General features: G+C 39.0%; 1 protein-coding gene across 1 annotated transcript in view; it reads right to left on the bottom strand.

Annotated features, from left to right (window-relative positions):
- Positions 1-1,100: 1,100 nt before the first annotated feature.
- LOC137156880 (ras-related protein Rab-10-like) overlaps positions 1,101-25,667 on the bottom strand; it is a 63,683-nt gene continuing 39,116 nt past the window's right edge. Inside the window, exons 4-6 of the mRNA XM_067553883.1 lie at positions 25,136-25,225; positions 13,217-13,318; positions 1,101-2,144 (exon numbers count right to left, since the gene is read on the bottom strand). Coding sequence (XP_067409984.1) covers positions 2,067-2,144; positions 13,217-13,318; positions 25,136-25,225 — 270 coding nt within the window. The 3' untranslated portion in view covers positions 1,101-2,066. The remainder of the gene's footprint in view (positions 2,145-13,216; positions 13,319-25,135; positions 25,226-25,667) is intronic.

Genomic DNA, 25,667 nt, shown 5'->3' with positions numbered 1-25,667 from the left:
TGCTAATATATCAGTTTGGCCCGGAAACTGTAAGACTACCAGAGGTTCAAGAACTACTGAAATGTTTGATAAACTCCCTAGACCCATGCCCACTTTGTTGGCTTAATAAAGAGGAACTCCGTTAGACTGGAGTTCTTTGTGAAAGCATGAGAAGAGGCTTTTTCACAGCCCTTAAAGGAATCCCAATGTCAGAGTTTCTGTAATTCTCAGGTTACACTGGGTTGAAATGTAGTGGACATCAGAAAGGTTGCATCAGATAAAAGCCTTATCTTCTGATTTTTGTTGGCACTGTAACAAAGAAAAAAGAACCACATGCCGTGGGATGGTCCAACAGCTTTTGCCAGGCTATGGCAAGAGCTGGACACAAGAATTAAAGTAGTGCTCTGCTCCAGCAGCCAAATCTCAGTCAAAAATTATTGTGCCTCCCTAATGTGGGCAGTGGTTGGCCCATAACAAATAATAGAGGATGAAATGACCTGGAGTAAGCAATACAAGAAAATACCCATGTTCAAAATCTTGATTAAGATTCAGAAATGTTATCTGGGTTTGGTATGGATCAAACTGAGCCATCAATTACACCTGTTCAGATCCACTGCTCATTGGTGTAACCAGAGAAAAAATTAGCCCCCATTTCTTTGTTTACAGTTTCTTGTCCAAATTCTGTCCTCACTTAAACCAGTGATGATCCAAACAACAAATCAATTGAATTACTCTGGATTTTTACAGGTGTAACTGACAGTAGAATTTGGCAAAATGTTATTATTCATTCATAGAGGATGGTATAACCAATTAAATTAATAATCAAGTAGGGATACATAACATCCATGCCAAAGATCATTATAATTAACCAAACAGGAATATGTCAACAGCTCTCCCTCTGCTTCCTATTCTTTATTTGATTTGTGTGAGTGTGAAGTGTGGTGTGGTTATTCTTAATTAAAATAAACCCACAGGATCTGATTCTATTCTTACTTATTACACTCCATGGAAGTCCTTAATATTATACCAGTACAAAAGGAGTCCAAGTGAGAGCAGAATCAGATTCTCAATGTATTTATACTGGGAGAAAGCGATATATGTATAGATTAAAAAGTCAGAAAAACTAAATTAACACATTCAATAAACATACTGAAAATATCTATTACAATTATTTTATAAAACTATAAAACTTATCAGCTACATATTGACCACTAGATACATTCCATTGTTCTGATGTACAAATTAAGAGGATTCATACGTCCATGTGTAACAGGATGAAGTCTTTGTCTTAGCATCTAGAGTCCAGTGAATAATAATTGATTATTTGGTATTCTATATATACTGTGCAATATTACCTTAGTATAAAGACATGTATTTATCAACTTCTGTTTTTTTCCTTCATCCTGAAGTCTGTCTGTATAACATATATACATTAGATATGTTTTTCTCATCTCTTTTGGTCCTCAGTTACACTTGTGCAGCTTCATTTTGCATTGGTATTACAAAAACAATACAAACTCTTTAAACTTAAAAAAACAAAACAAAAAAACCAAAAAAAAATGTATCCAGAAAAGTATGTTAAGTGACCACCCAAGGGACCAGCAACATCTCAGTTACTTATCGATAAGTCTCTAATTTTAGCTCAATAAGACCTGGATTGGAAATCTTGGGAATATTTTAGATTGGTCACTTATATCAGAGGGTTGCATGTCTGAGGGGCTCTTGTTGTAGAGTTCACTATGACAAGAGACCGACAAGGAAACAAATGTAAGGCAGATATTAACTTCAACAAAAGGATTGTACATTTAAGTTCAATTCCCGCAAACATTGGCATATATGAACAGTCTCACTGTCATAATCATAAAGGCCCTAAATGCAAATAACTGATTTAACTTCACTTTAAGAACTTGGAAATAGAACATTCATGTATATACAGTACGGTAGCCTGTAAATGTCAATACTGACAGCAGCAAGATTTCTGTAACATACAGAGATCACCTAAATAAACAAATTCATTTTAATACCTTTGTGTATTCCTATAAAATATTTAACATTTTCTGAAGTAAGACAGAAGTGGATGTGTCATTTCACAATCGGCAGCAAGTTTTCTTTGTCTTACTTTCATTTAGATCCACCACATCTAAGTCATTCAATACAGAGGAATTCTGCAAAGCAAATTAAAATGAACATATCATTAAGACTCATGCAATTACACTACATTAACATAGATGCTTGAACATTCCTTTCCATGAGTGGACTCATTAGGCTGCCCATCACATATTTGAGCTTTATAAAACATTTTAGTGAGTCACTAACTATATTTCTGGCTCCGAAGAGTCAAATGAAAGGCTGGCGATATAATATTACAGGGAGTTTTCTAATAAACTGGATAAGTCTGGTGCCCATGGAACTGACAGACTGACAGGACATGCTCATACTATACTTGGCTCTAGCCTCTTTTCTGAGTCCTGAAAGGACATGTGTGTGAGGGGAGGGACAGGACAGGGATATGGTCTTCTGAGTAGACATAACAAATCATGAGCTGATCCTGTAAATCTGTACTTACTGGGGTAGTTCGTACTCATGAAGGTAGCCCTATTGACCACTTGCATAAGTACTGCTTTCCTTCACGAGCAATTTAGCCCTAGTGTCATCTAGGACTTTAAATAAGCATCAAATTTAGCTATGACAAATAGTATGGTAATTTTGCGATATGCACAAACATCTGTACTCGTTTTCACTTTTAATCTAATGTAGAAATGAATGTTATGCTCTAAAACCCCAATCCCCAGAGACACTGTACAGTAGTATTGATGAATTTTGCCAATATTTTACAGCTTTTGTAAGAAAGTCAGTTATTCCTAATTTTTTCTAATTTACTGTACAGTGATAGGAAGTATTATAAACTCCCTCATCTCTGAGAAACTGGACTTGTTTCATCTTATCCCTCTCATGTATGGAAAGTCAGCTCAAAGGAAGGATTCCAGCAGCACAAGGCACACACAGTTCCTGCTGGGATGGAGGCGGGCTGTGCAGTTCCAGAGATAGGTGTTGCTGTTCAGGCAGGGACGAGTCTGGGATAGCCAGGCATGTGCCAATTCAGTGCATCCTCTGAGTGGCTAAGGAATTCAAACAGGAACTTACACTAGTAGAACCCCACAAAAGACCAGTAGCATGAAACACACTCGCTGTCCCTCAGTGATAACTCTCCTAGAGATACAGGGGCCCTTCTAAAGCCCTGGATAACGTTTGTTCCTTTTAGTTCAAAGCTCCTATGATCATATTTCAGTAAACGAAATGGACTTGCTTAGGGCCTGGTTTGCAGATGAGTTGAGCACCAACAAATCAAGTTGAAGTCAATGGGAGTTGCAGGTGCTCAGCACCCTTAAAAAAAAGAATCAGACCCTTCATTGTTATGAAGGAAGTTAACTTATCTTGGCAAATTCACTACAGTTCAGTAGTTCTGCTTGCCAATTTTTTTAAATCCAAGCACACCCCAGCATTTAATTAACTCAGTTTTAATAGAAGTAAAACCATCAAAATAGAATTTTATAATAGTAAAACATTTATTTACTGATGTTAACAGAAGATAGTAATCCCAGCATAATATTTTGGCCTAAGGCCCTTCCTCTAAGTGATGAGATATATTGAATCGGGCAATTAATACTGACAAGAAAAATAATCAAAACCAGTTATGCAGTATACTGGTAGCAAACATCTTAAGACTTTGAGAGATGGGACACTGAACCCTAGATTGAGGGGACAAAAACATGGGACATTTTGTTATGCAGATAAAGGCTGTTGGCATGTTTACGAAGAAAGACAGGCATGCAGCCTTTCTTCTCTGAATCCAGCAGCATTACTCACATGTTGCTCACTACAGAGGCCAGCTATTGAAAATTATATCTTTATACCTAATCGATGTTAGTGGTCATCTGCTTGAGTTAGTAGGCTTCATGGAATTCAAGGGATGGACATGGACCAGAAAATGAAAAAACATCCTGCACAATGCAGAACAATTGATAGGCACGACTGGGAGACTATATAGAGTATGAACTCAGATATCAAAGGGTATAAGAAATGAAATGTTGGGTATTTGACTAAGGATGATGGTTTTGATTTTTTTTTTTTTTTTTTAAAGTTTCAGCTAAAATGGTTCAGTCATTTCCAAGGAAAAGGTGAAGGAAAAATAGTTGTTGCGCAAGATTAAAACATTCTTACATCCATATGGTTGAGAAGCCTAGAGTCTCAATGCTTTGGAACAGGGACTTGAAATTTGGGAGGGAGATTGTCCTGGTGCCAGGAATGTGCCTGTTGTCGAATCTGTGAAAATCTGTCCAAATTTGGCCAGGCTATAAAAAAAAATTTAGTTTGCACACGCTCAAAAGAGACCTGTTAAGTTTGGAAGCTACAATTTTCTGAAGATTTCATCTGAACTGAGTGGGCTGCATCCCCTCAGAGTTCCTATATGCCAGCTGGATTGCACATGCACCATTCCCACCCTGCGACTGAACAAGTTCCATCCTGGCTGAGCAGGACTTTCCCTGCAATTGCTCCTCTTAGCCATGGGGGAAAGTCACTCTGGGGCAGTCACAGGAAGTAAAAGTAGGAACACTGTCCCTCTTGTCAACTCAGTGCTCGCACTCTAGGCATCTAGGCAGCATGGTGTGGAGGAGGAGAAAGCAGCTTGATATGAATGCAGAGGGGTGATGAATGGGTGGCAGGGAAGAGCTGCAGGGTGGAGACAGAAAGTACAGGAATTTGAGGGGTAGGGGTTAGGAGAAGGAACCTGGAGGGAGAATATGAACAGTCATGGGGGACATGAGCAGGAACTGGAGTGAGAGAGGACAGAAGTAGGGTGAGATAAGAGTCAAAATCAGCTGGAGCTGAGTATGGCAGCAGGGGAAGGGGATGGGAGCAGAAGTGGACAGGGAAGGGCTGGGGGAACAAGCCTCTATACCCACTAGAAAACACACCCCCTACAGAACCTGGAGCTGAACCCGTTATTTCTGAGTCTCAACATTTCATTCACAGTAAATAGCTGTGAAACCCACAGGCAAAGTGTGTCTTCATCTTTTTCTAGGGCAGGTCCTCATAGAAGATAACAGTCTTCCACTGCTATCTGTTACTCAGTTAACTCAAGAGGTAGCTGATAGGATTATGCTGTGGATCGTTCCAGCCATGCTGATGATCCATACACAGGGTCAACATGGATCCACATGATGGAATTTTTTTTTTCAATTTTAAAGTTTTTTAAAAAACATAGGAAGTTACATTAAAGACCCCTACATTAAAAGAACGTAAAGCACTCAATACTTAGGAAATAACAGAATGATGGTTGTCTTTGCAACCTTAATTTGGTCCCCTTGTATGTATGCATTTTGATAGTCTTTAGTGACATGATCAGCAGGGATCCTAGTTTTCCATGATAAAATGCCCAAAATACTCTGATAAAAAACATAAAAATCCATGTTTTTCCACGTTTAAAATGAAATGCTGACCTTTAGTTTCCCTAGCCACAATATATAGTTATTCATTGAACACAATTTTTTATTGATATATTTACCATTTTTAAGCACGTTTGAAGCCTAGCAGTGCCATCAATCATTATAATAAAATATAATTAATTTAATTGCAATTTATATTTCTTATATATACCAAATACTTCTATGTTGGACAGCAGGGCTTGGGCTTCAGCTGAAGCCCTGCCACCCGAGGCTGACAGCTCGAGTCCTGCTGCTGGGGCTAGGGCGGTAAGCCCTGTTTCGGTTAATATGGAGAGCCGGATAATGGAGGCTCGGGTAAATGGGGTTCTACTGTACATGTTTTTAATTTTTTCACAAAATGTAAATACTAGAGATTCTCTGTAAGAATGCAAATTCCATGTTTTTCCATGGCAAATGTATTTCTAGGATCCCTGATGGTCACATACTATTTTTTCCACAAGACCCCTGCCTCATTCAGCGTACAGGGTAGAGCTCAATGAATGAACACAAATTGACTATTTCTTTTTATATTCAATCATTTAATATGTGGGCCCATGCATTACATACTGCATACCATCCAAATCCTGTATTGGCTGCAGAGTAATTAATTTCTTCATGGGCTTTTCTAGGTGCTGTCATTTCAGTATCTGAGATCTTTACTGAGATCTTTAACATTAATTAATTTATCTTCACAATACCCCTGTGAGATGATATTATTCTTCCCATTTTACACCTGGGAAACTGAGGTACAGAGATTAAAGCAAAAATTGTCAAAAGTGTCAACTAATTGAGTGTCTGAGAATTTGAGAAGCCTAGAGCCTGATTTTTCTGAAGACATGGCATTTTATAGAACTTCATATATGTTCAGAGCAGAGCTCCCAATGACCACATTTGCAGTTGTGAGCACACTGCACATCTATAATCAGACCCTTTTTTGTTTATGTGATTTGCCCAGAATCACATAGGAACTCTATGACAGCCAGAGATAGAATCCAGTTATCCAGAATGGCATGCAACTGCCTGAACCACAGGATTATCCTTACTCTTCAGTCCCCTTTCCTCATTCACCACACACCACATTTCTACAACAAATGAGGCATGGGCCGTACAGATAACAGCCTCATTCACTACACAACCCTGATTCATTCCCAGAGTACAGTCTGTCTTGTCCACAGAATGAGGAAATACTATAAACTGTATCATAACGCATTGCTTTTATATATCTTTTGGTATTTAATTAAAGATAATACAGATTAAATCAATTTAAATGCATAATCTTTCAGATTTCATGGTATAAAACATCTCTAATCAATATAAAAGAAACCTTTATGAAATGATTGTAATAGTATTGTTCATATCCAATAATGATACCTCATCATCCAAATGGGATCCAGTCATTAGGCTTTATATGTTACTCTCACCTGCAGTAGAGGAAAACCCTGGATGGAAACACTGTGCTCTATTTTGATAGTTCTTTTGCTCAGTAAATACATGTTTATTAAATATAAGTTAACTATATTTTGATGGTTAACTGCTTTTTTGGGAGTGAAGAGCATTGATTTTGCTAGTTTTGATGTATTCTTCAGATAATAGCAATTGCTTCTGGTATTTAGTTATTCTGCTGATCGGGGGGCAGTTTGAGCATAGTTTCTTTCCTCCTCCCCTAGTTAATATGATGTCACAACCAAGAATCCACAAATACCAGACTTAAGTACAGAGACTCATAATATTCTTGTCAAAAGCTATTTGGGAGGATGACAGATCTTCAGCCATTAAACTGAGCAACATATGACAGTATGCAAACGACTAAATACTAACCATTTTTTTCCTTGTTTTTGTTTAAAATGTGACTCATGATTGCAGGATATGTCATTTTGTAACTATGAGCAGTGTTATTAAACAGCAGTCATCTTCTAATGAGCAGGTTTAGGCAAATCTGAATCCAGACTCTTAAGAATTCTGAATAAATATAATATTGTTATTTGTAAACATGCCTCCGAAAACTTTCAGAATACCTGATGAGCCCCAAATACAAAATGTCGGAAACATTAATTCACACTAAAGATTTTTCCAATAACATAAAGTCAATTGGACTGAACAAAAAACATGGATTAATAATTCTCAAAATTATGGCTTGCATCTGTTACTCAGGTGAGTAGTTGTAATGAGTTCAGATGACCAGTTAACTTGAATGAGACTATCCACATAAGGAAGAGCTGCAAGACTGAGTTCTTACTGTAAAATGATTTTCACAATTTGCACACAACTGAAAAGTCTATATAATGTTGTTTTAACTATTTGATACCACTGAGCACAAAAATATGTTTCAAGCCCACTATAAAAATAAGGCACAAAGGAAGATGTAGCAGATTCTGACATAGGGTAACTTGCTGCCACGGTTAAAGTATGAGGTCCATTCTTTTATATTAGGAAGTGTAGTGAGAAAAATTTTGAAAAACAAATGTACATTTGTGTTTTAGGTCTGTCTATACATTTCAATGTTTCCTTCAATCCGAGAATCCTTCTGCAAACCACCAACTGCTCTAATTTTACAGAATTCCAGGAAGCTCAGTGCCTGTAAACAAATAAGTCCCCAGTATCCCCCACCCCCGTTGCACGAGGAGAGTAGATAGTTAGCCAATACGTGCCAGCAAATGGTGCTCAAGAATATTCAGCAAAATTTCTGGTCTTTGTAGCACCAATAAAAGTTATGGTTGTGAACCTGCAAATATATTTATCTCTGCAGCTCTTTACATCAGCTCTTAATATGTCTCACCTGCTTCCTTGCAAGGTGGCCCTAATGGCTTTCCCAGAGAAATCCTTAAAGGGGGTTTGTGCTGTGGGATAATCTAGCCTATCTACATCCAGCATGGGCCCACCTAACCCTCCTCCTGCATGGAACCTAGGATAGGGAGGATCAATGCCATATAGACAAACTGGCCAAAGTGGAAGAGAACTAGGGTTCAGAGACCTGTGCCTTGAGGAAGGATTTTGGACCAAAACCTTGTGTGGGGCTTTACCTTCTTTTATGATGAGTAAATAAATATTTTAATGCTGTAAAAACAGATGTACCATTGTCCTTGATGCATGGATTACAATATGGCATCATTTTTTCCACAGTTGCTGGTCACATTACTGACTACATTCACTTCTCCAACCCAGAAGTAGGGAGGTTAAAATTCAAGTAGTATATCCAGGTTTCACTGTTCTGTGAACAAGCAAATGATTTTGTTGTACCTGAAAATTTTGGTGAAACCATAAGACAGATTTTTTTTTTAATTGTAAACTCTATCTTACCAGTCCAGTGGAAAAACTAAATGAAATTCAGGTGAGGAAGCACTTTATCTGAATCAACAAAACAAATTTCACTGGAAGATGGCAAACCACAGATTAAAATAATGTTACAGAAGCACCTGCTAACCCATCAGGGATTTCAAACATCTCCAGAAAAGATGAAATTTTACCATTGGCCAATTTGCAAAGTCTCATGAAAACGTTTTGTGCGCGCACGCACATACACAAAGTGGAAATTAATACCTTTACACAGCTCTAGTCAAAGAGACATTGGTTGACATATAGCTTTCTCACTTAATCTGCATCTTTAAAAGATAAGTGCATATATTAAACTCACACACAAACTAACATGAATGATGTACTGTGATACCTGAATGCCATTACATGTTGCAGCCAAGTCTCTCAGGTCCTAACAGAATACAATTATGTAGAAGTATGAGCTTAATATATATATATATCTTTGCAGCTAGTTGCATTCATAATAATTAGTGATTTTGTAGTTTTCATGCTTACTTTAAAGAGAATTAAAGAGACACTGTAATTCTAAGAAACTTTATTGTTCTTTGTTCATAAAAGATAATGGCTATTCAACAGGATCTTTTTGTTTCATCCTCCTCCTCTCAGTGATACCATAGCACTTTGACATAATATGATCACACTTTCTGACTCTTCAAGGCCATTTGGGTGCTTGAGTAGAGCCTAAAGGACTCTACCCTTGCCAATAAAGAAAACGTACAAGGTTTTTACTGATGCTGCACAGTTGAAAGCAAAATACAAAAGCTGCACGCACCATGCTGCAGAACGTAGGAGAGACAAGCTAGAATCATTGCTTTGCAATGTAAACAACAAAGGCATTGGCCTACTGAATCAATATCCAAATCTTATTGTCTCCTGGGCTTGAAATTACCACCCCTGTTCGATTTAATTAAAACACAAAAATAATAATGTTGGAATATATTTTAGTACTAACGGGCATGCACAAAGGGGGACAAGCAGCACAGAAGTCCTCCAGCCCCCCGGGCTGCAATGGTCGGGCAGGGGGGAAGAGCGAGCTCCAGCCAGGGTGGAGCCAGGAAGAAGTGGGGCCAGGAGAGGGAAGAAGGAGCTCCAGCCAGAGCTGGGGGGAGGAGGAAGAGGGAGAGGAGGGGAAGAAAGAGTGAGCTTCTGCTGGGGCTGGGAAGAGCAAGATCCTGCTGGGGCTGGGGAGGAGGCACAGAACGTGTCCCTCCAAAAGGGGTCAATGTTCAATTTCTGCACATGCCCCTGAGTGCTAATAAAAGTAAAGTAGCATGATGTTAGGAAAACTTGGAATGGGAGATAAGCCATCTTCTTCAAACAACTCTGTATAGGCACCTCAGTTTCCCTACTCTTTTCCAAGCTAGATTTGTGCTTCTTTTAAAGCAGATGACTAGTTTATCTAATTTATGTGTTTATTTTGAGCATAGACAAGAGTCCTGGATTAATTTGACTGAAACTATCAAAATAATTTCATTTATAACCAAAGATGCATTTGAATAAAGGTTTCTAGAGGTAAAAAAAAGCTGTTTCACATAACTCTCAATATGTTTATTATTGATACATAAGTTTGCTAGTGCACAACTGTTATTGTTTTCCTGTAATTTGAACTTCAGATATCTCAGCAACAGCAAACATGTCTTTTACATTAAAATAACAATATCCTTTTGTATTTCAAATACATGCAGTAAATTCCTTGGTTACAAAGAAATTATTTTTGAGACATTTGAGACATTCAACAAAATCTTAAGAGGCCTACCATTAGTGCTTCTGATGTGAATTATTTTTTGACAGTAATTAGATTATTGAACTGCATTTTCATAATAATGGACATCAGTCCACCTAAATATATTTTTCTGAGAAATAACCAAGTTTAGGATTGTTGGGTTATATTATTGGTCCTTGATTTAGAAGCAGTCTGACCCTGAGCTAATTAGTTTCACCACTGCTGTGATCATTAGGCCGATTAATTTACCCTGATTATGAGCTCAACTGTAAAAAGTGAGTGAAAGTTCATGGAATGTCGTAATAACCTACACCTATAACACCGAATATTGATTGGGAAAGGCGAAAAGTGAGACAGAAAGAATGAATTAGTACAAACAATAAGTCCTCCTGATAATTGAAGAACTATGTTAATATTATGATAGGTAAACAAATAGAAAGAACGGAAATCAATGAACTATAATTGGTGTGTCAGGAATTAGGCCTAACTGGTAGACAAAATGAACAGATGGGCTATTCCACCCATCATTCTTTTTTGGGATCCTTGGGGGGGGAGGGGGGGAAAGAGATTTTGGGAGGAAAATAGCTACTGGAGCAAACTTCAGCATCATGGCTACTACCCTCACCATCTACTGGGACCCTGGGCCTTTGTCATCCTGATCCCAAGATTGGGCCAGAGAGAGGGACCCAGATGATTTTGCTATTTCTACCAGCTCCAGCTGAATCCCACACACCATCTGGGATGTGAGATTTTCTCTCTCTCTCCCCCCACTTCCCAACATGTGTCCTTTTCCTTCCCTACCTCATTTCTTTTCTTTCCAATCTCTCTCTTTTTGCCTTCTGTTTAAGAAGTGTCTGATTCAGCCAGCCAAGACTGCATATTCTGCTACACTATGTAATTCCAGGTTGCAAGTTAAAATCAATACCAGAGACAGAAGTTGCATTTTCTATCTTTGCTGTTCTGTTCTCTCTCCTTTTGTGTGTGTTTGTCTTGTTTTGTTTTCCAGGAATGAGACTTCAATAACAGCAGCAACAACAATTCCAGCCCATCTTTACTAACTTCTTCTTTTTTCCCCCAAAGGACAATTATTACTATCTTTAAAACCACCCAAGATACTGTCAAACAATTCTTTCCAGCTAAAGGGAAAGGGAACAAAGGACGTTGTTAAAATGAAAGCCTTATTTACTACTTTACATTTCAAATACTTGAATTGTTTTTTCCTTCTTTTCTGTACCTTTGATAAAAGGTTGAAAGGATTTTTAATGGTGCATTAGCCATGGTACTAAACAGGCTGAAATCTCTATATACCAAATCCCAAACCTTGTTTGAAAGTGTTTAATGTTGGACAGTGACTGGATTATGTTAAAACCTTTAACTCCTGGGGCCCATATAGCCCATCTGAATAAATAGACCACCACCCACTGTAGCTAGGGCCCTATCAAATTCACAGTCTATTCTAGTCGATTTGACAGCCATAGGATTTGAAAATTGGTTTCAATTTCAGATGTTTTCATTTGAAATTTCATGGTGTTGTAACTGTGGAAGTCATGACACAAAATGGGGGGTGGGGAGGTTTGCAAATCTGTTGTAGGGGGGTGGCACTCACTTCTGTGATGCCTTCAGAGCTCAGCCCTGAACTCTGAAGGAAGCGGGGAGGTGAGTCTGATCTCCCTTGTGCTGCTGGGAGCATCCCAACCCAGCTGGGACTAGCAGCTAGGAGCCCCCAGCTGGAGTGCTCCCAGCAGCACGGGGGAGATCAGATTTCAGAGGGAAGGGCCAGTTCGTGATGCGTTTTTCATGGCCATGAAATGGGTAGGGCCCTACCTATGGCCATTTAATCAAAACACTGGAACTTTCAACTTTGTCAGTAATTCTGTTCATTTATCTTCTTTATGACTTCAAGACTATTCTGAATTGAAGACTAGTTTTGTGTAACTAATATTGGTGATGAATGACAATAATATTACATTTCAGAAGAATATCCATTAATGTCTAAAGCAATATTCTGCTATCTAAAAATAAATCTCTTGATGGAAAACATTTTCTTAACTAATTAATAATTCAGTGTTTTGTAATTATTGCTCAAGACATTCAGACTCCATCATGCAGTAGTAAGTACCTTTACAGGGCCATACCCTTCAGGGTGAGAAAGACTGATTCTGACAGCAGTAATATAGGTTCCATTGCTAATTACCACAAAAATCTTTTAAGTCCTAGCAATTTCAAAGGAGGAGTTCATTTTCCTCTCTATTTAGCAATACCAATGTAAATAATTTGCACAAATATGTTATAAATTTTGGATCAGACATTTGCTATTTGAACAAAAGGGCCAACTCCTTCCACAGTTTCTTTACCCCCCCCCCCCCCCCCCCCGGCCCAACTCACGGAGTGGCAGTGGAATCACTCTGTGGCTGCTGTACCTTCCTCTTGGAGAGGTGTCTATGGCTGGTGGATCCGCAAAGCTGTGCATTCACCAGCCCCATATCTTCTCCAGCCTGTGACTTCCCTATGCCCAAAACTCCCCTGAGTGCTAGAGTACAAGACATACCCACAGAGCACAGCTCCATGGTACACAGGTGGCATATATTCCCCTGCAGAGAGGCTCACCAAACTGGTTCTGCTGTGTTAAAGGTCTCCTGCAGCACTTACTCTGTCCACAAGATTTGGCCCAAGAAAGTTTTTTTACATTGCCTCCTCCCCCAAAAAAGGAACCTACCTTGTTCAATATTTGTTTGGTCAATACTGAAAAGGCATCGTCAATGTTTATGTTATCTGTAGCACTAGTTTCAAAAAAAGGTACTCCATATTCCCATGCAAGCTGAAAAACAAACAAAGGCAAGGGAAGGACATTCATATGTACAATATTATTTATAAAAATAAAATACTTGATAAAGCAACTTTTCAAAACAAGTAAAACTTAGACTTCATTCATAATAAATAATAAAGCATATATTCATACATTTAGTTCATAGAAAATTTTCATATGACTCCTCAATTACTAATTTCAGGAACTTTTAAACTAGTCTAATACTTTTTTGCACTTACAGTGATGTTTTTTCTGGCATGTGTTTTTATACACAAATTAAAAGATAAAAGTTTAATGGACCTCTTCTAATTGTTCACTGATATGAAGAATGGACTGTAAACAACAAATGTGTCTGGATGAAACTTTTTAAAATATACAAAAGAAAGATTTGGAGAACTCAACACCCACAGAAATTCCTACTGTAGTTTCAAATCTACCAAAAATCTATAGATATGAAAATGAGGATGTAAAATTGAACCACGTTCTAGATTATAGAAATAAATGATCAAACATAAACACAGCCATTAGTCTAAATGGTAATACAATACAGAAAAGAAAAACATTGAAGAAATGGGTAATATGTTTATGCGTTGTGGAATTTTAAAAAAATTATCTTGGTCTGTAATTGCAGCATAGGTTTATGAGGCCTGAACTAAATCTCACTGGATCAAGCCCATGAAGCATAAATTGCACAGGGCTGAGTTATACAAAGCACTTAAACATGGTATATCCCTAATTTTGGGGACGCAGTTACTGTCTTGGATAATCTCAGTTTTCTTCCTTTTTTATTATTAATTTTTAAATTAATTTTCATTAAAAAAAACAATAAAAACACAAAAAGGTAAATGACTTGCAGCTTTTACAAATTAACAAATACTGTACATTTCCTAGGTTACTAAATAAAATGATACAATTATGCAACTTTACAACTTGTCAAAGCTATAAGATCAGATGATACACAATCAGACAGTATTACATAGGCCTGGTCTACACTGGTGGCTTAATTCTAATTAAAGTCCCTTAATTCGAATTAATTACTCCCGCGTCTACACTTGAACATTGTTAATTCGAATTAAGGAGCCTTTAAAATCGAATTAATAAAACCACCTCTGCAAGTGGACTAGCGCCTGAAGCGCATCAGTTAATTCGCATTAGTGTGAGTGTGGACGCAATGGGACTTAATTCGAATTAATTGGCCTCCAGACTGTATCCCATGATGCTCCATCTCAGTACCCTCCCCCAGAGCAGCCCCGGGAAGATTTAAATCTTCATTTCCTGCAGTAAATGGGTTTAAAATCCAAGCTACAATCACCCCCTCACACACACAACAAGCCCTTTGCAATTTGTCCCTTTAAGGGTTTGAAAATTTCACACACCCCCTCCCAGTGTGGTGAATGGGTTTTGAATGCCAGCAGTGAGAGGAAATTCTTTGCTACATTGTTTCAGTGGCCAATCATGGAAATTGATACTTTCTTAAGAGTTTATTCACAGTGCTACATGTGGATACATTATATCATGCTTTCCATCAGTGAAATTGAAACATTTGTATCACTGTATTAAATATACTAACCAACTCCGTTGTTATTTATCTTACATTCTACAGACACCTGTAGAATCAAAATCAAAGGCAAGCAATATACAGGGGGGTGGTAGGGGGAGCATAAAAGGCAAACAGCATACAGGTGGGGGGGTTCGTTTGGTGAAGGGAAAAATCAAAAGCAAGCAATATACAGGGGATGGTGGGGGGAGCATAAAAGGCAAACAGCATACAGTTCTAAAGTAATCCAGGATAAGCTGCGATGTATTTGTCACGGTCAAAATGAGAGCATAGTTCAGCTGGCTCCATGTGCCTGCAGCAATGGTGATCGGGGGAGTAAAAAACAGCATGAAAATCCTTTTCCTGTTTGTTTGGGGCTGGGGAAGAGGGTGAGGGAAGCAGCGCTGCATCCTGGGACAATGACACTCGTCACAACAGTCTCTATGGTTAGTTGCACTGTGGGATAGCTTCCCACATTGCACTGCTTTCTAATTCGAATTAAGGCTGGCCAGCGTGGACGCAAGAAACCAGCACAAACACTGTAGTGTGGACAGTCTGCAGCGCTTTCTATAAGTGCTGCAGTGTAAACATAGCCATAGACATAAGATGTTAGGGTTGGGGTAACAATAATAATCAAAAACACAAATAGGCAAACAGGGAAAGAAGGTATGAGGGAAAGAGGCATAGGGAGGGGAAAAGTGGAGAGGTCAGATGGAATGGAAATCTGGCATTATTTAAGCTATCTCAAAATTCTTTATCCAAATGTATCAGGAAATGGGGTCCAAATTTCTTCAAATTCATATAATTGCTCTCTACATCAAAAAGCTATTCTTTCCCTCACTGCTAGCTCAGACAAGTCTGACTACCACCACTCTGTTCTGGGCATAACTCTACTCCTCCATTTTTGTAAAATCATGCACTTGGTAATCATTGGGGCCCTCAAAAACCAAAGTCTTTGCGATAGAGTTAAATCCAGTACAGTAGGTACATAACCTAGGAAATAATTTTCAGTTCAGGTTTGATTGCTGAGGCCAAGTCCTATTCTCACTCATGTGTCCACCTTTTTCCACAGCTGCCTGACTGATGGGACAGTCCCATAGCATATGCATCAGGGGTCTTTCATCTTTATTATAGTGCCAACAAATATCAAAGGACAAGGCCCCCCATCTTGCACAACTTCTGCGGCATCCAAAATATTCTGAATAGAATCTTTTGCTGTATCAGGCACAGCCTGAGCAGGGCCAAGCATAATTTTTTCGGGCTTAGTACAAACTTGTAACACGGGCCCCATCCCACACACATCCCACAATCCCTCATCCCATACATACAATCTCATGAGCCATGAAAAAAGTTTGAATTCTGAAATTACTGTTACATATTCTATATTTCTGAAAAATGCCCCCCTTTGCTATTTTAGTTTAACATAACACCTAGCCTGAGAGTCTTACAAGTTTACTGACTATTTTGTAATGGTTTGGTCATTATAAAGGTATTATATCCTGTCAGTGTCTTGATTTTTTTATTCTAATGGACCAATGTGACTGCAAACATTTTATAATTAGGCCAATTAACTTTAAAGCTTTATTTTTCTGGCCTTTTTCATTGCAAAATAATGAATTAGCCTCCTAAAGTCAATTTTTCTTACAAGTTCACACTCAATAGACAAGACAGCTGGGTGGCTTAACTGTTCTTGCCCCATTGTAGAACGCCTGCAGTTTTTGATGAGTGCTAGCTTGTTGAAATTTCTTTCAGCTTCTGCCACAGTCACTGGCAGTGTGCAAAAAATCCGTAGGGCTATGCACACTTCACTGAAAATTATTTGCAGTTGTTTTTTTGTAAATCTCATTTAATACGATAAGTGGGGGTAGTTCATTAGTAGTTCACTGTTCAGAATGTTGCTTGAGACTGCTCTAACACTGCTTCTGATTGGCTCCAGCAATGTCACAAGATCTGGACAATAGATACACAGATACAGGGAAATAAGTTTCTATACATATCCTCAGGCTTGATCTACAATTTAGTCTCAATTTTTTTCTCATGGTAATGGGGGTTGCAGCCTGGGCCGGGCCCTCCAGGGCCTTCTGGCCCCAGTAATGTGTACTCTCCCCCCCACCCCCCATGTGGGGGCCCTGAGCCTGAAAGCCACAGAAGCATTTTTAACATTCCCTAATATGCACTGCCAGTGGTGTTCCCTTAAGGGCTGGGATAAATCCACTTCCCATGCTTTTATAAAGAACTTCAGACCAATGGAATTCCTCTTCTTTAGTAAGGCATACACAATGGACATGGGATTGCCGAGTTTATGAAGAATTTCCAAGGTTGCAAGTAGCTCTGGGGCCTTTGGCTGTCATGGGGCATCTGGATCAAATGGTATGTTAGCAATGTTTTAACTATAAGTACTGCCATTTCACTGAGGGTGGCAGGTCATATTGTTGCGTTGGTGTTATAAAAGAAACAAGGTCCTCATCCTTGACTAACTGGGAAATCTATATGATGCCCTTGCTAAGCCAGTGGTTCCAAAATATAAGTTTTTATCCAATTTGCAAGTCTGCGTTGCCCCAGATAGGTGCTTTTGCATGATGGTGAGGATGGAACTCTTAACTAAGATACTAAACCTCTTAACTAGGATATCCCAGACTCTTCACACAACCACCATTGTTGACAACTTATTTTTCTCTATTGGAAAAAAAGAGGAACTAAGCAGACCAGCAGGGGGAATTGGATGCATTAATACCTTTTCAGTTTCCACCCATGTGGGTATGAGGATGTTATTAGCATGCTGGAACCAATTTGATATCTGTGACAGGATAATAGTATAGTAATTTTGTAGGTCCGGGAGCCCAATACTCCCACTTGATTTAGAGAGCAGGAGTTTTTCAAGTTATTGTTGCAGCCTTCTTTTTTAAAGCTAGTTTTTAGTCTTTTTCATCAGGGAGCAACCCTTCAACATATAAATCAGTTACAGAACCATGTTTTTTCTTTAAAATCATCAACTATTTACAGTCTTCCTCTATCACCATGCTTTTAAGTTTTAGAATACAAGAGATAGGGTTCCTGCAGGCTCCCATCCATTCATCTACTAGGTGGCCTGTGGCAAAGTCAGTCCCTACTTCAAGTTCAAGTTGCCAGGGCAGCCTCTCCCCAAAGGAAGGTGTAGCTTAGAGCAGAAGAAGAGCTGCAAACTGCTTGCCCATAGAGGGCAGAAGAAGAGAGAATCTAACTTCCTTCCATCTCACCAGCAGAAGTCCTTTAGGGAGAGAAGAAACAAAATATAATAAAGAGGAAAGGGCCCTAGGTCCCAAACTAGAAGCAAAGCCTCACTTGGATGTGCGAAAAGGATGAAACCAGGTAGGGGAGAGTGAGAAAGGAACCATCATGGGGAAGAGTTTCAGAGGAGTGAGAAAAAGATGTGAAGGACCATGGTGGGAGATGGCAAGTGTGATAGGACGTGCCAGCCATGCTGCAGCTGCTGCTGGCCAAGCATGGTGCTACAGGCATTCCCTGCCTTGGTTTCCTTCCCCAAGATGGGTCTCCTCAGTTCTCCGCACACCAGTCTACGCTGGAGATGTGGCTCAGACCTCTAGTCAAGTCACAAGCAACATTAAACCAGGAAAACAAAAGTCCAACTAAAAAATACTAATAAACAAAAAAGTCCTGGCTTTCAAGGACCTCTACTCAGCCCTCCCTCTGGGTCCTGTTCCCAGGCCCTTTCTGGGCTATCTTAGACAGGCTTTCTGGCTCTGGGATAGAGCATGCAGTCCTCAGGCTGGTTCTCCTGGAGTAATATTCTTAGCCCTTGCTGGACTCTATTTCTTGCATCCTTCCTGGCTCTGGTACAGAGCATTTGATTCCCATGGAGTACCCGGCCTCCTGCAGGTCCTCATTCAGGGCCTTCCACAGGAATCTGCCCACTCCCTGTGGCTCCACACCCCACACATCTCTCTCAGTCCTTTTATGAGGCCCAGGTGTCTGTTAAACTATTACCTAACCCCTTAGTCCCACCTTCTAAACTGTAAAACAGCTAATTAATTATGCCCAGATGGGGCTGGTCCCACTCTTCTTCAAGGAGCCAGTCACCCTGTGGCAGTGAGTAACAGAGAATGGGGACAAACAGGAATGAAATCAGACAAAATAAGAGGAGAGGAGATGCTCTTTTCCATGGAAAGAAATGGAGAGAAAAGGAGCAGAGAGAGAATATGAGACTACACAGCACACATTTATGTGAAAAAGTTGTATGGAGATAGATGGAATGAGTTGGAGATGTGAGGAAAGAAAAATAAATTATTAAAAAATTGAAAGAAGGAAAAGGCAGTGCAGCTTTTAGGGTTAGTGAATTTTATTTAACTTATTGATGCTCCTTCATTTCAGTGTATTTCCCCAACACATAGGGTCTAAGCTTGCTAGTAATGCTAGTTTATAGGGTTGGAAACTTGGAGAAGATGACAAAGGACTGGATCATTTCCTTCTAGTGGAGGGAGCCAATGGTGGGGGAGTGGAATCTCTGCAAGGACAGTGCAGTGAAAGAATTTATCCCCTCCTCTTCAGTAAAGGGAGGTTCATGTGCAAACTTCCCTTCTGTGCATGGAACTGAGGGACAGGATCCCACCCACAGAGAACAATGAAGTTTACAGTGTTCACTAAATCCTGTGAGGCTCAGGGTATTTCTACATTGCAATTAAAAACCTAGGAGTGGCCTGTGCGAGCTGACTCAGGCTTTCAGGGCTCAAGCTAAAAGGCAGTTTAACTGAAGTGTAGACCTTTGGACTCGAATTGGACCCTGGGCTCTAGGACCGTGTGAGGTGGGAGGATCCCAGAGCTCGGGCTGCAGCCCAAGCCTGAACGCCTATACCACAATTAAACAGCCCCTCAGCTCGAGCCCCTTAGCCTGAATCAGCTGGCATGGGCCAGTCACAGGTGTCTAACTGCAGTGTAGACATCCCTTTAGAGGCCCCCAAACCTCATCCTGCTGCAGGGCTCTAGAGCCTGTTCTAAAACTAGGCAAATATCTAGATGAGATGATGTACCTCCTGGAAGACCTCTGCGTACCCTGGATTGAGAACTACTGATTTAGGGGAAAGACTGGGCATAATGGAGAACTATTTTTCAAAATAAAGAATAGTCCAGCAAAGGAGATATCTTGAGATATACTATGTCAGGGGTGGCCAAACTGTGGCTCATGAGCCACATGTCTCTTTTACAGTTAAAGTGCAGCTTTAAAATGCTCCCTCTCTCCCCCCTAATTCTCCACCTACCAGAATGGAGGGGGGAGCTCGGAGCTTCTGCCCAGTGACAGGGTGATGGGGCTAAAGGATTCTGCCCAGCAGGGGGAGAGGACTCAGGGGATCGATAAGTTTGGCCACCCCTGTACTATGTCAAAAAACAAATAAACCCCACCAACTACCAACCAATCACCAAACCAACAAACCATCCACAACAACTTTGATTCCAATAAGCTATTTTTGATACTGCAATAACTAATTGAAAAACAAGAAGTTATAGAGGGAAGTTTTGGAGAACCCCTGCCCACTGAAAAGAGTAATACAAGCCAACAACACAAAACAGTTCAAAGGAGGAAGAGGAAGTAATAGATTGTAGGAACCAGCAAGAAGAGGTTGGGGGGAGATAATATGAGAACACTGAATTGATTTGATTTTAAAAAAAGAGGAAAACACTGCCTTATAGCATACATAGAACCTATGGTTTTGTCCAGTCCTTTAAATGTTCCTTTTTTCTATCCTATATTAAGGCATGTAACACTTTTCCAAGTAAAGAACTGTTGCAAGGCTCATCTATTTTCCTAGGCTCTCTGTATGGAAAGAAGGGTGGTGAATGGGAGTCAGTTTGCTGTTTGAATTCATGGAGGTGCAAATGGTTTGGATCCCCAGGGGTCTGTTGTAGTGAGGGTGTACAATATGATTACTGTTTGATATTGTTCTTAGTAAAATTCTGTTTAAAAACAAGTGTCAGACAAGACTGCTACAGCAAATAATGGAGGGTTCATTCTTTGGCTAGGGCTATATTCTGATTTGAAGATCTGCTTAAGGGGAAAGCTACCACTGTTATCTATTAATATAACCTTCAGTTCTTTTATTTACTCTTGAGGGAGAGAGATAATGTTAATTGTTTTGCTTTTAAAAAAAGATAAAATTTCAGTCAAATGACCACAAAAAATGAAACTGACTTGTAATATAAACTACTTCATACTGTCAAGATTAAATTACATGATATGTCATCTTCCAAGTGATAGAAGTGAGAGAATTATGAAGCCAAATGGCTTTATAAAAAATTCTCTGAATGAAATTGTGTTCTTCTATTATAAAATGGGATAGTGTGGCCAGAATTTTGAGGGACCTTCAGGAAGAGCCAACGTACAGGAGACTCTTGTAGGATACATAAATCCTCCCTGCAGGTTCTGCAAAGGAATAATTCTTGTGACCTGCATTCTATGTGTAGTATGAAATAGAGTAATATGAATCACTCATTGGCAGAGTCAGCATTGTAAGATTTTCTTTTTGTTAATATACATTTTTTTTAATTGGAGTGAGTGGACAGTGTTAGCTATTTCCTTACTTACAGAATCTTTCACCTGGCTCAATCAGGATTCTCTAGAGCTCTAAAATCACATTACAAAAAGAAATACGTAGTATAACTAAAGAGTGCTTCACAACAGAAAGGAAATCTAGAGAGCAGATTGGCTGGTGCAGAGGTAAATTATTTGTTCCATAAAAAACCCACTATGTTAAAAGAAATAGATGGCTGCATGGTTAAGCACGCAGAAGTCAGAAAATACCATATTTTTTATATATATTAACAGTCTGTGAAACCTTAACACTGCCCCCTTGTGCTTATGCATTATAATAATCTCCAGTTACATGATCACTTTGTTTGAAAAATGGTATGTAGATTTTTCCCTCACAAACTTAAATATACACAGACAGCATCCTGCACTAATCTGTGCAGGCGAGAGAAAGTCCATGAAAATCTTCAAATTCAAGGTGTACAATAAATGAGGGAACTGTTCACTTTAAAAGATACAGCTTGCAAAACTTTTCACAAGGTGATATTTTTATTTATTATTACTTTAGAATTTCATAATCTGAAAAAATTGGTCAAATGCTACCAAAATACCCTGTCCCATATAAGGTGCTCACCCTGCCTGATGGAGTGTCCACCTGATGAACAAAAAATGGGCTGACTACAAACCTTATGCAGATACACAATTTTCCGCTGCAAAAGCCAGTGTATGCTGAGAGTTATAGCCACAACATCGGGATGTGCCTCCCTGATCTCCTAGAGGGTTCTGAGCGAATAATTTTTTACAGCTCTTTAAAAGACATAGCATGTGCCCTCTCCCTTCCCCATCAGTTCCACTATTCTCACTCCTTTTCCAGCAAGATGCACCCAGAGGTTATAAAATAAATGATTATGCAATCTTAGTACATCCGAGGAGTAGTGTACTTTGAAGCACATCCCCTTGGTTTCTGAGCCACATTGGTAGAGTAATTTGGGAAAATTGGAAATTTTGAGGCAGCTCCATTCAAATTAAAAAAACATATGTTTTGTTTATCTAAATGTGAAAGCAAATAAAGCATTCAGTACAGTAGATCCTGTGTTATTAATGTTGATATTCAATACATTTTACACAGTTCTCACATCTTCAGTTTTCCATGTGCTTCCAGATCTGTGTGTTGACAATTTATATCTGCACTGCAGAAATGGTCAGGGAGGAGCTGCAGGTATTGGTAGCTGGGGCTTTGGGTGTTTAACAAGAAAGGCGATCAAAAAATGCTATTCATATTTCATGAAAATTTTCTTTAAAAAACCTCCAAAATGTTAATTATGTTTGAAATTTTTCACAAATCTGTTCAGTTTTTTGATGACAGAAAACATTGCTGGTTTTTCTCCCCACTGGAAAAATGAGATGAAAGTAAAAAAAGGAAGATAGAGGTGAAAATAATACAATATGCTCCCATTCTTTTTTTTTTTTTTTTTTTGAAAACCCCAAATGTTCTTTTTTTCATTAAAAAAATCCAAAAATTTAAGAAAACAAAATTTTTCCAGGAAAATTCTCATTTTGGTCAAAAGGTCATATTTTTGTGGGTCAGCTCTACTCTCAAAGAAGGCATGGAAGGTGATCTGGTAATGCGGGATGAGCACTTTACCTGAATGTGTCTGAGAAAATGATCAGCAGTGAAAGAGTTAATGCTGAAATTCAAAACTCTCTGACCATATCCTCAGCTAACATAAATCTGCCTAGGTTCATTGACTTCAGTGGAGCTTTGCTGTGTTTCTCCAGCTGAGGCTCTGACCCGTCTTCTTTAGAATTCATTGTTAATATCGATGATATGAATGGAACAGCTAGTACATCTCTTGGGGTTAACTGCTGCAGGATGGCTGCACATTCAGGAAGACAATGTTTCCATTAACATTTTCACAATGATGGGAACTAGAAACAACTTTAAAAACTGCAGAAAACTTAGATTTGGAAGCAAAATTCAACATGCAGCAAATTCCATGGCCACAGAATATACATGTTGCTGATTATACCTGAATTGCTATTTATTTATAAATTAGAACCTTCTCCTGGACCTCCCAATGCCTTGTATGCCTAAGTGTGGTCTATTTGTTTGGACTGCAAGCTCCTTGGGGCAAGAACCATTTTTTCTTCTGGTTTGCATGGTATCTGTGCTATAGAGCAAGTGCTCTAGGATGCCACACTTACTGTACACTCCTCATTCAGTCTTCAGTTTCCTGTGGCTCACTTCCCACTGGGAAGCAGAAACAAAGAAACCCAGTACAGTGCAGTTGTAAGCTGAAGCTATGCAGAGTAGTAGAAACTTTGTTGCCTCATTGATGTATGTAGCTTCTGTTCAAAATAAAGGGTTTACCTTGGAACCAGTCTGTCATAAATACACTATAGTGTCTAGCACATTGTTGTATGCAGTGTTGTTGTAGATGTGTTGGTCCAGGATATTAGAGAGACAAGATGAATGAAATAATATCTTTTATTGGATCAACTTTTGTTGGTGAGAGAGACAAGCTTTCGAGCTTACACAGAGCTCTTCTTCAGATCTCTTTAGCACATTGCTGGCATTTACGCCAACACTTTCAAAAGTGGACATTAATTTGAGACATCTTGAACCTCATATTCAGAAAGGATGAGTACTTGCAACTCCTAGTGTTTATTTTCTAAACAGACATATTCACATGCATCCAAGCACTTATTTCTTTTCATTTCAATAGATCTGTGAAATAATTTTTTTCTCGGTGTTACTTGCCTGAAAGATTTGAATCCCTAACAAGTCACAACATGAACCAAATAAGAGAGGATATCCTAGTAAATACCTTGTAAAACAGCAGAAAATTCTTCTGTCCAACTCCCACAAGTGCAAAGAACAATGGAACCTCAAATGTAAGGTAAAACCAAAACAATAAAAAGAGAATTCAGTCCCACAGTGAAGGAGGCCAAATATAATCTATGGTGAAGGAAGGAAGGAGAGAGATGGAACAGCATGAGCCCTCAACGGAAAAGACTGCATCTTGCTCTTTCAAGACAGTGGGGTCACAAACTTGGTTACTTCTGTAGGCAGTGCTGTATACTCAATGAGAGAGAGCTGTGTATTAAGCTGCTGCCTGTGATATGGGCAAACAGCAGCAGGGGGGTGCCAGAGAGATTACTTGGCCTATAGCACCAAATGAACATTCCCTGGGCCTGATTCTCCTCTCTCTGATTGATATTAACTGATATTTTTAAGAAAGTGATATTTTTAGAAGAATTTCAGAGACTCAGAGGTATACAACAGAGTAACCCAATTCCAGACTTTCTGTTGCTTGTGGTCTTGTGAGGAAGACAATGAAAATCATGCCTTGAAGACAGTAATGGAAGAGTCATAGATATTGTTGTGCAAGATTACAGATATATCGGATTTCAGAAGAATGATGAGGAATGAAATAAGTATTGTATTTTAACATCCCACTTAAAAATAATAACCTGAAAGTGCAGACTCCAAAATATTTTAAAAAGTCTAACTCTGAAATAAAGGGTTTTCAGGTGTTATGCTAGAAAGTATACAATCAGTATGTTTTAAAGTTAACCTAATATAAAAATCAGTGTTCAAAAGATAGCAACTAGTAAAGCTATTTGCCATATTCTGCTCATCTATTAAACAAGTATTCTTTTGCAGCAATTTATAACAAAATATTTAGAACCCAAGAACATATTACAGTTTTTAAGGTCACAGTTCATATTCAAATGCTAAAATACTCTGAACACACTAGTGATCAATGCCTACCTTTTCCCCGCTACGTTTTGAAATTACACGTTCCATGTCCTTATCACACTTGTTACCCAACAGTACTATATCCACCTCGTCATTTGCTTTCTAATGATAAAAGAAGAGAAAAAGCATTAACATGTTTATCATCAAGTTTAAAAAACAAAATACAAACTGCTTTTTTAGTATTCTAACCTTCAGCATTTTATTTCTTTGAAATAAGGGGCTAATCTTTGCCCAGCCTTTTCAAGGATGAATAGAGATGCTACCCAGACAGCTACAAGGATCCCGCTGACTAGGGAGAGACATCAGAATGTAGAGCAAAGCAGGGTGGCAAAATGTGAGCACATGATGGAGTAGCATATAATTTGCTGATCCTTTGAAAAGGTATAAGGTGTATAGCTTCCATCTTCTGATGAATGATGGATGCTGATGATTTGGGAGGCAGGAAATGTCCCCAACTCCCAGACCAAGCCATCTTGGAGGAACGTGATGCATGGGCTAGCACATTAGTTAGGTCCACCTTCTAGCACTTGTGAGTACAATGGAA

Source organism: Emydura macquarii, unplaced genomic scaffold (assembly GCF_026122565.2).
Source record: "Emydura macquarii macquarii isolate MOO-44397 ecotype Brisbane River unplaced genomic scaffold, CSIRO-AGI_Emac_v2 contig_1477, whole genome shotgun sequence".
NCBI classification, from domain to species: Eukaryota; Metazoa; Chordata; order Testudines; family Chelidae; genus Emydura; species Emydura macquarii.
This window is presented reverse-complemented; position numbering and strand designations above follow the sequence as displayed.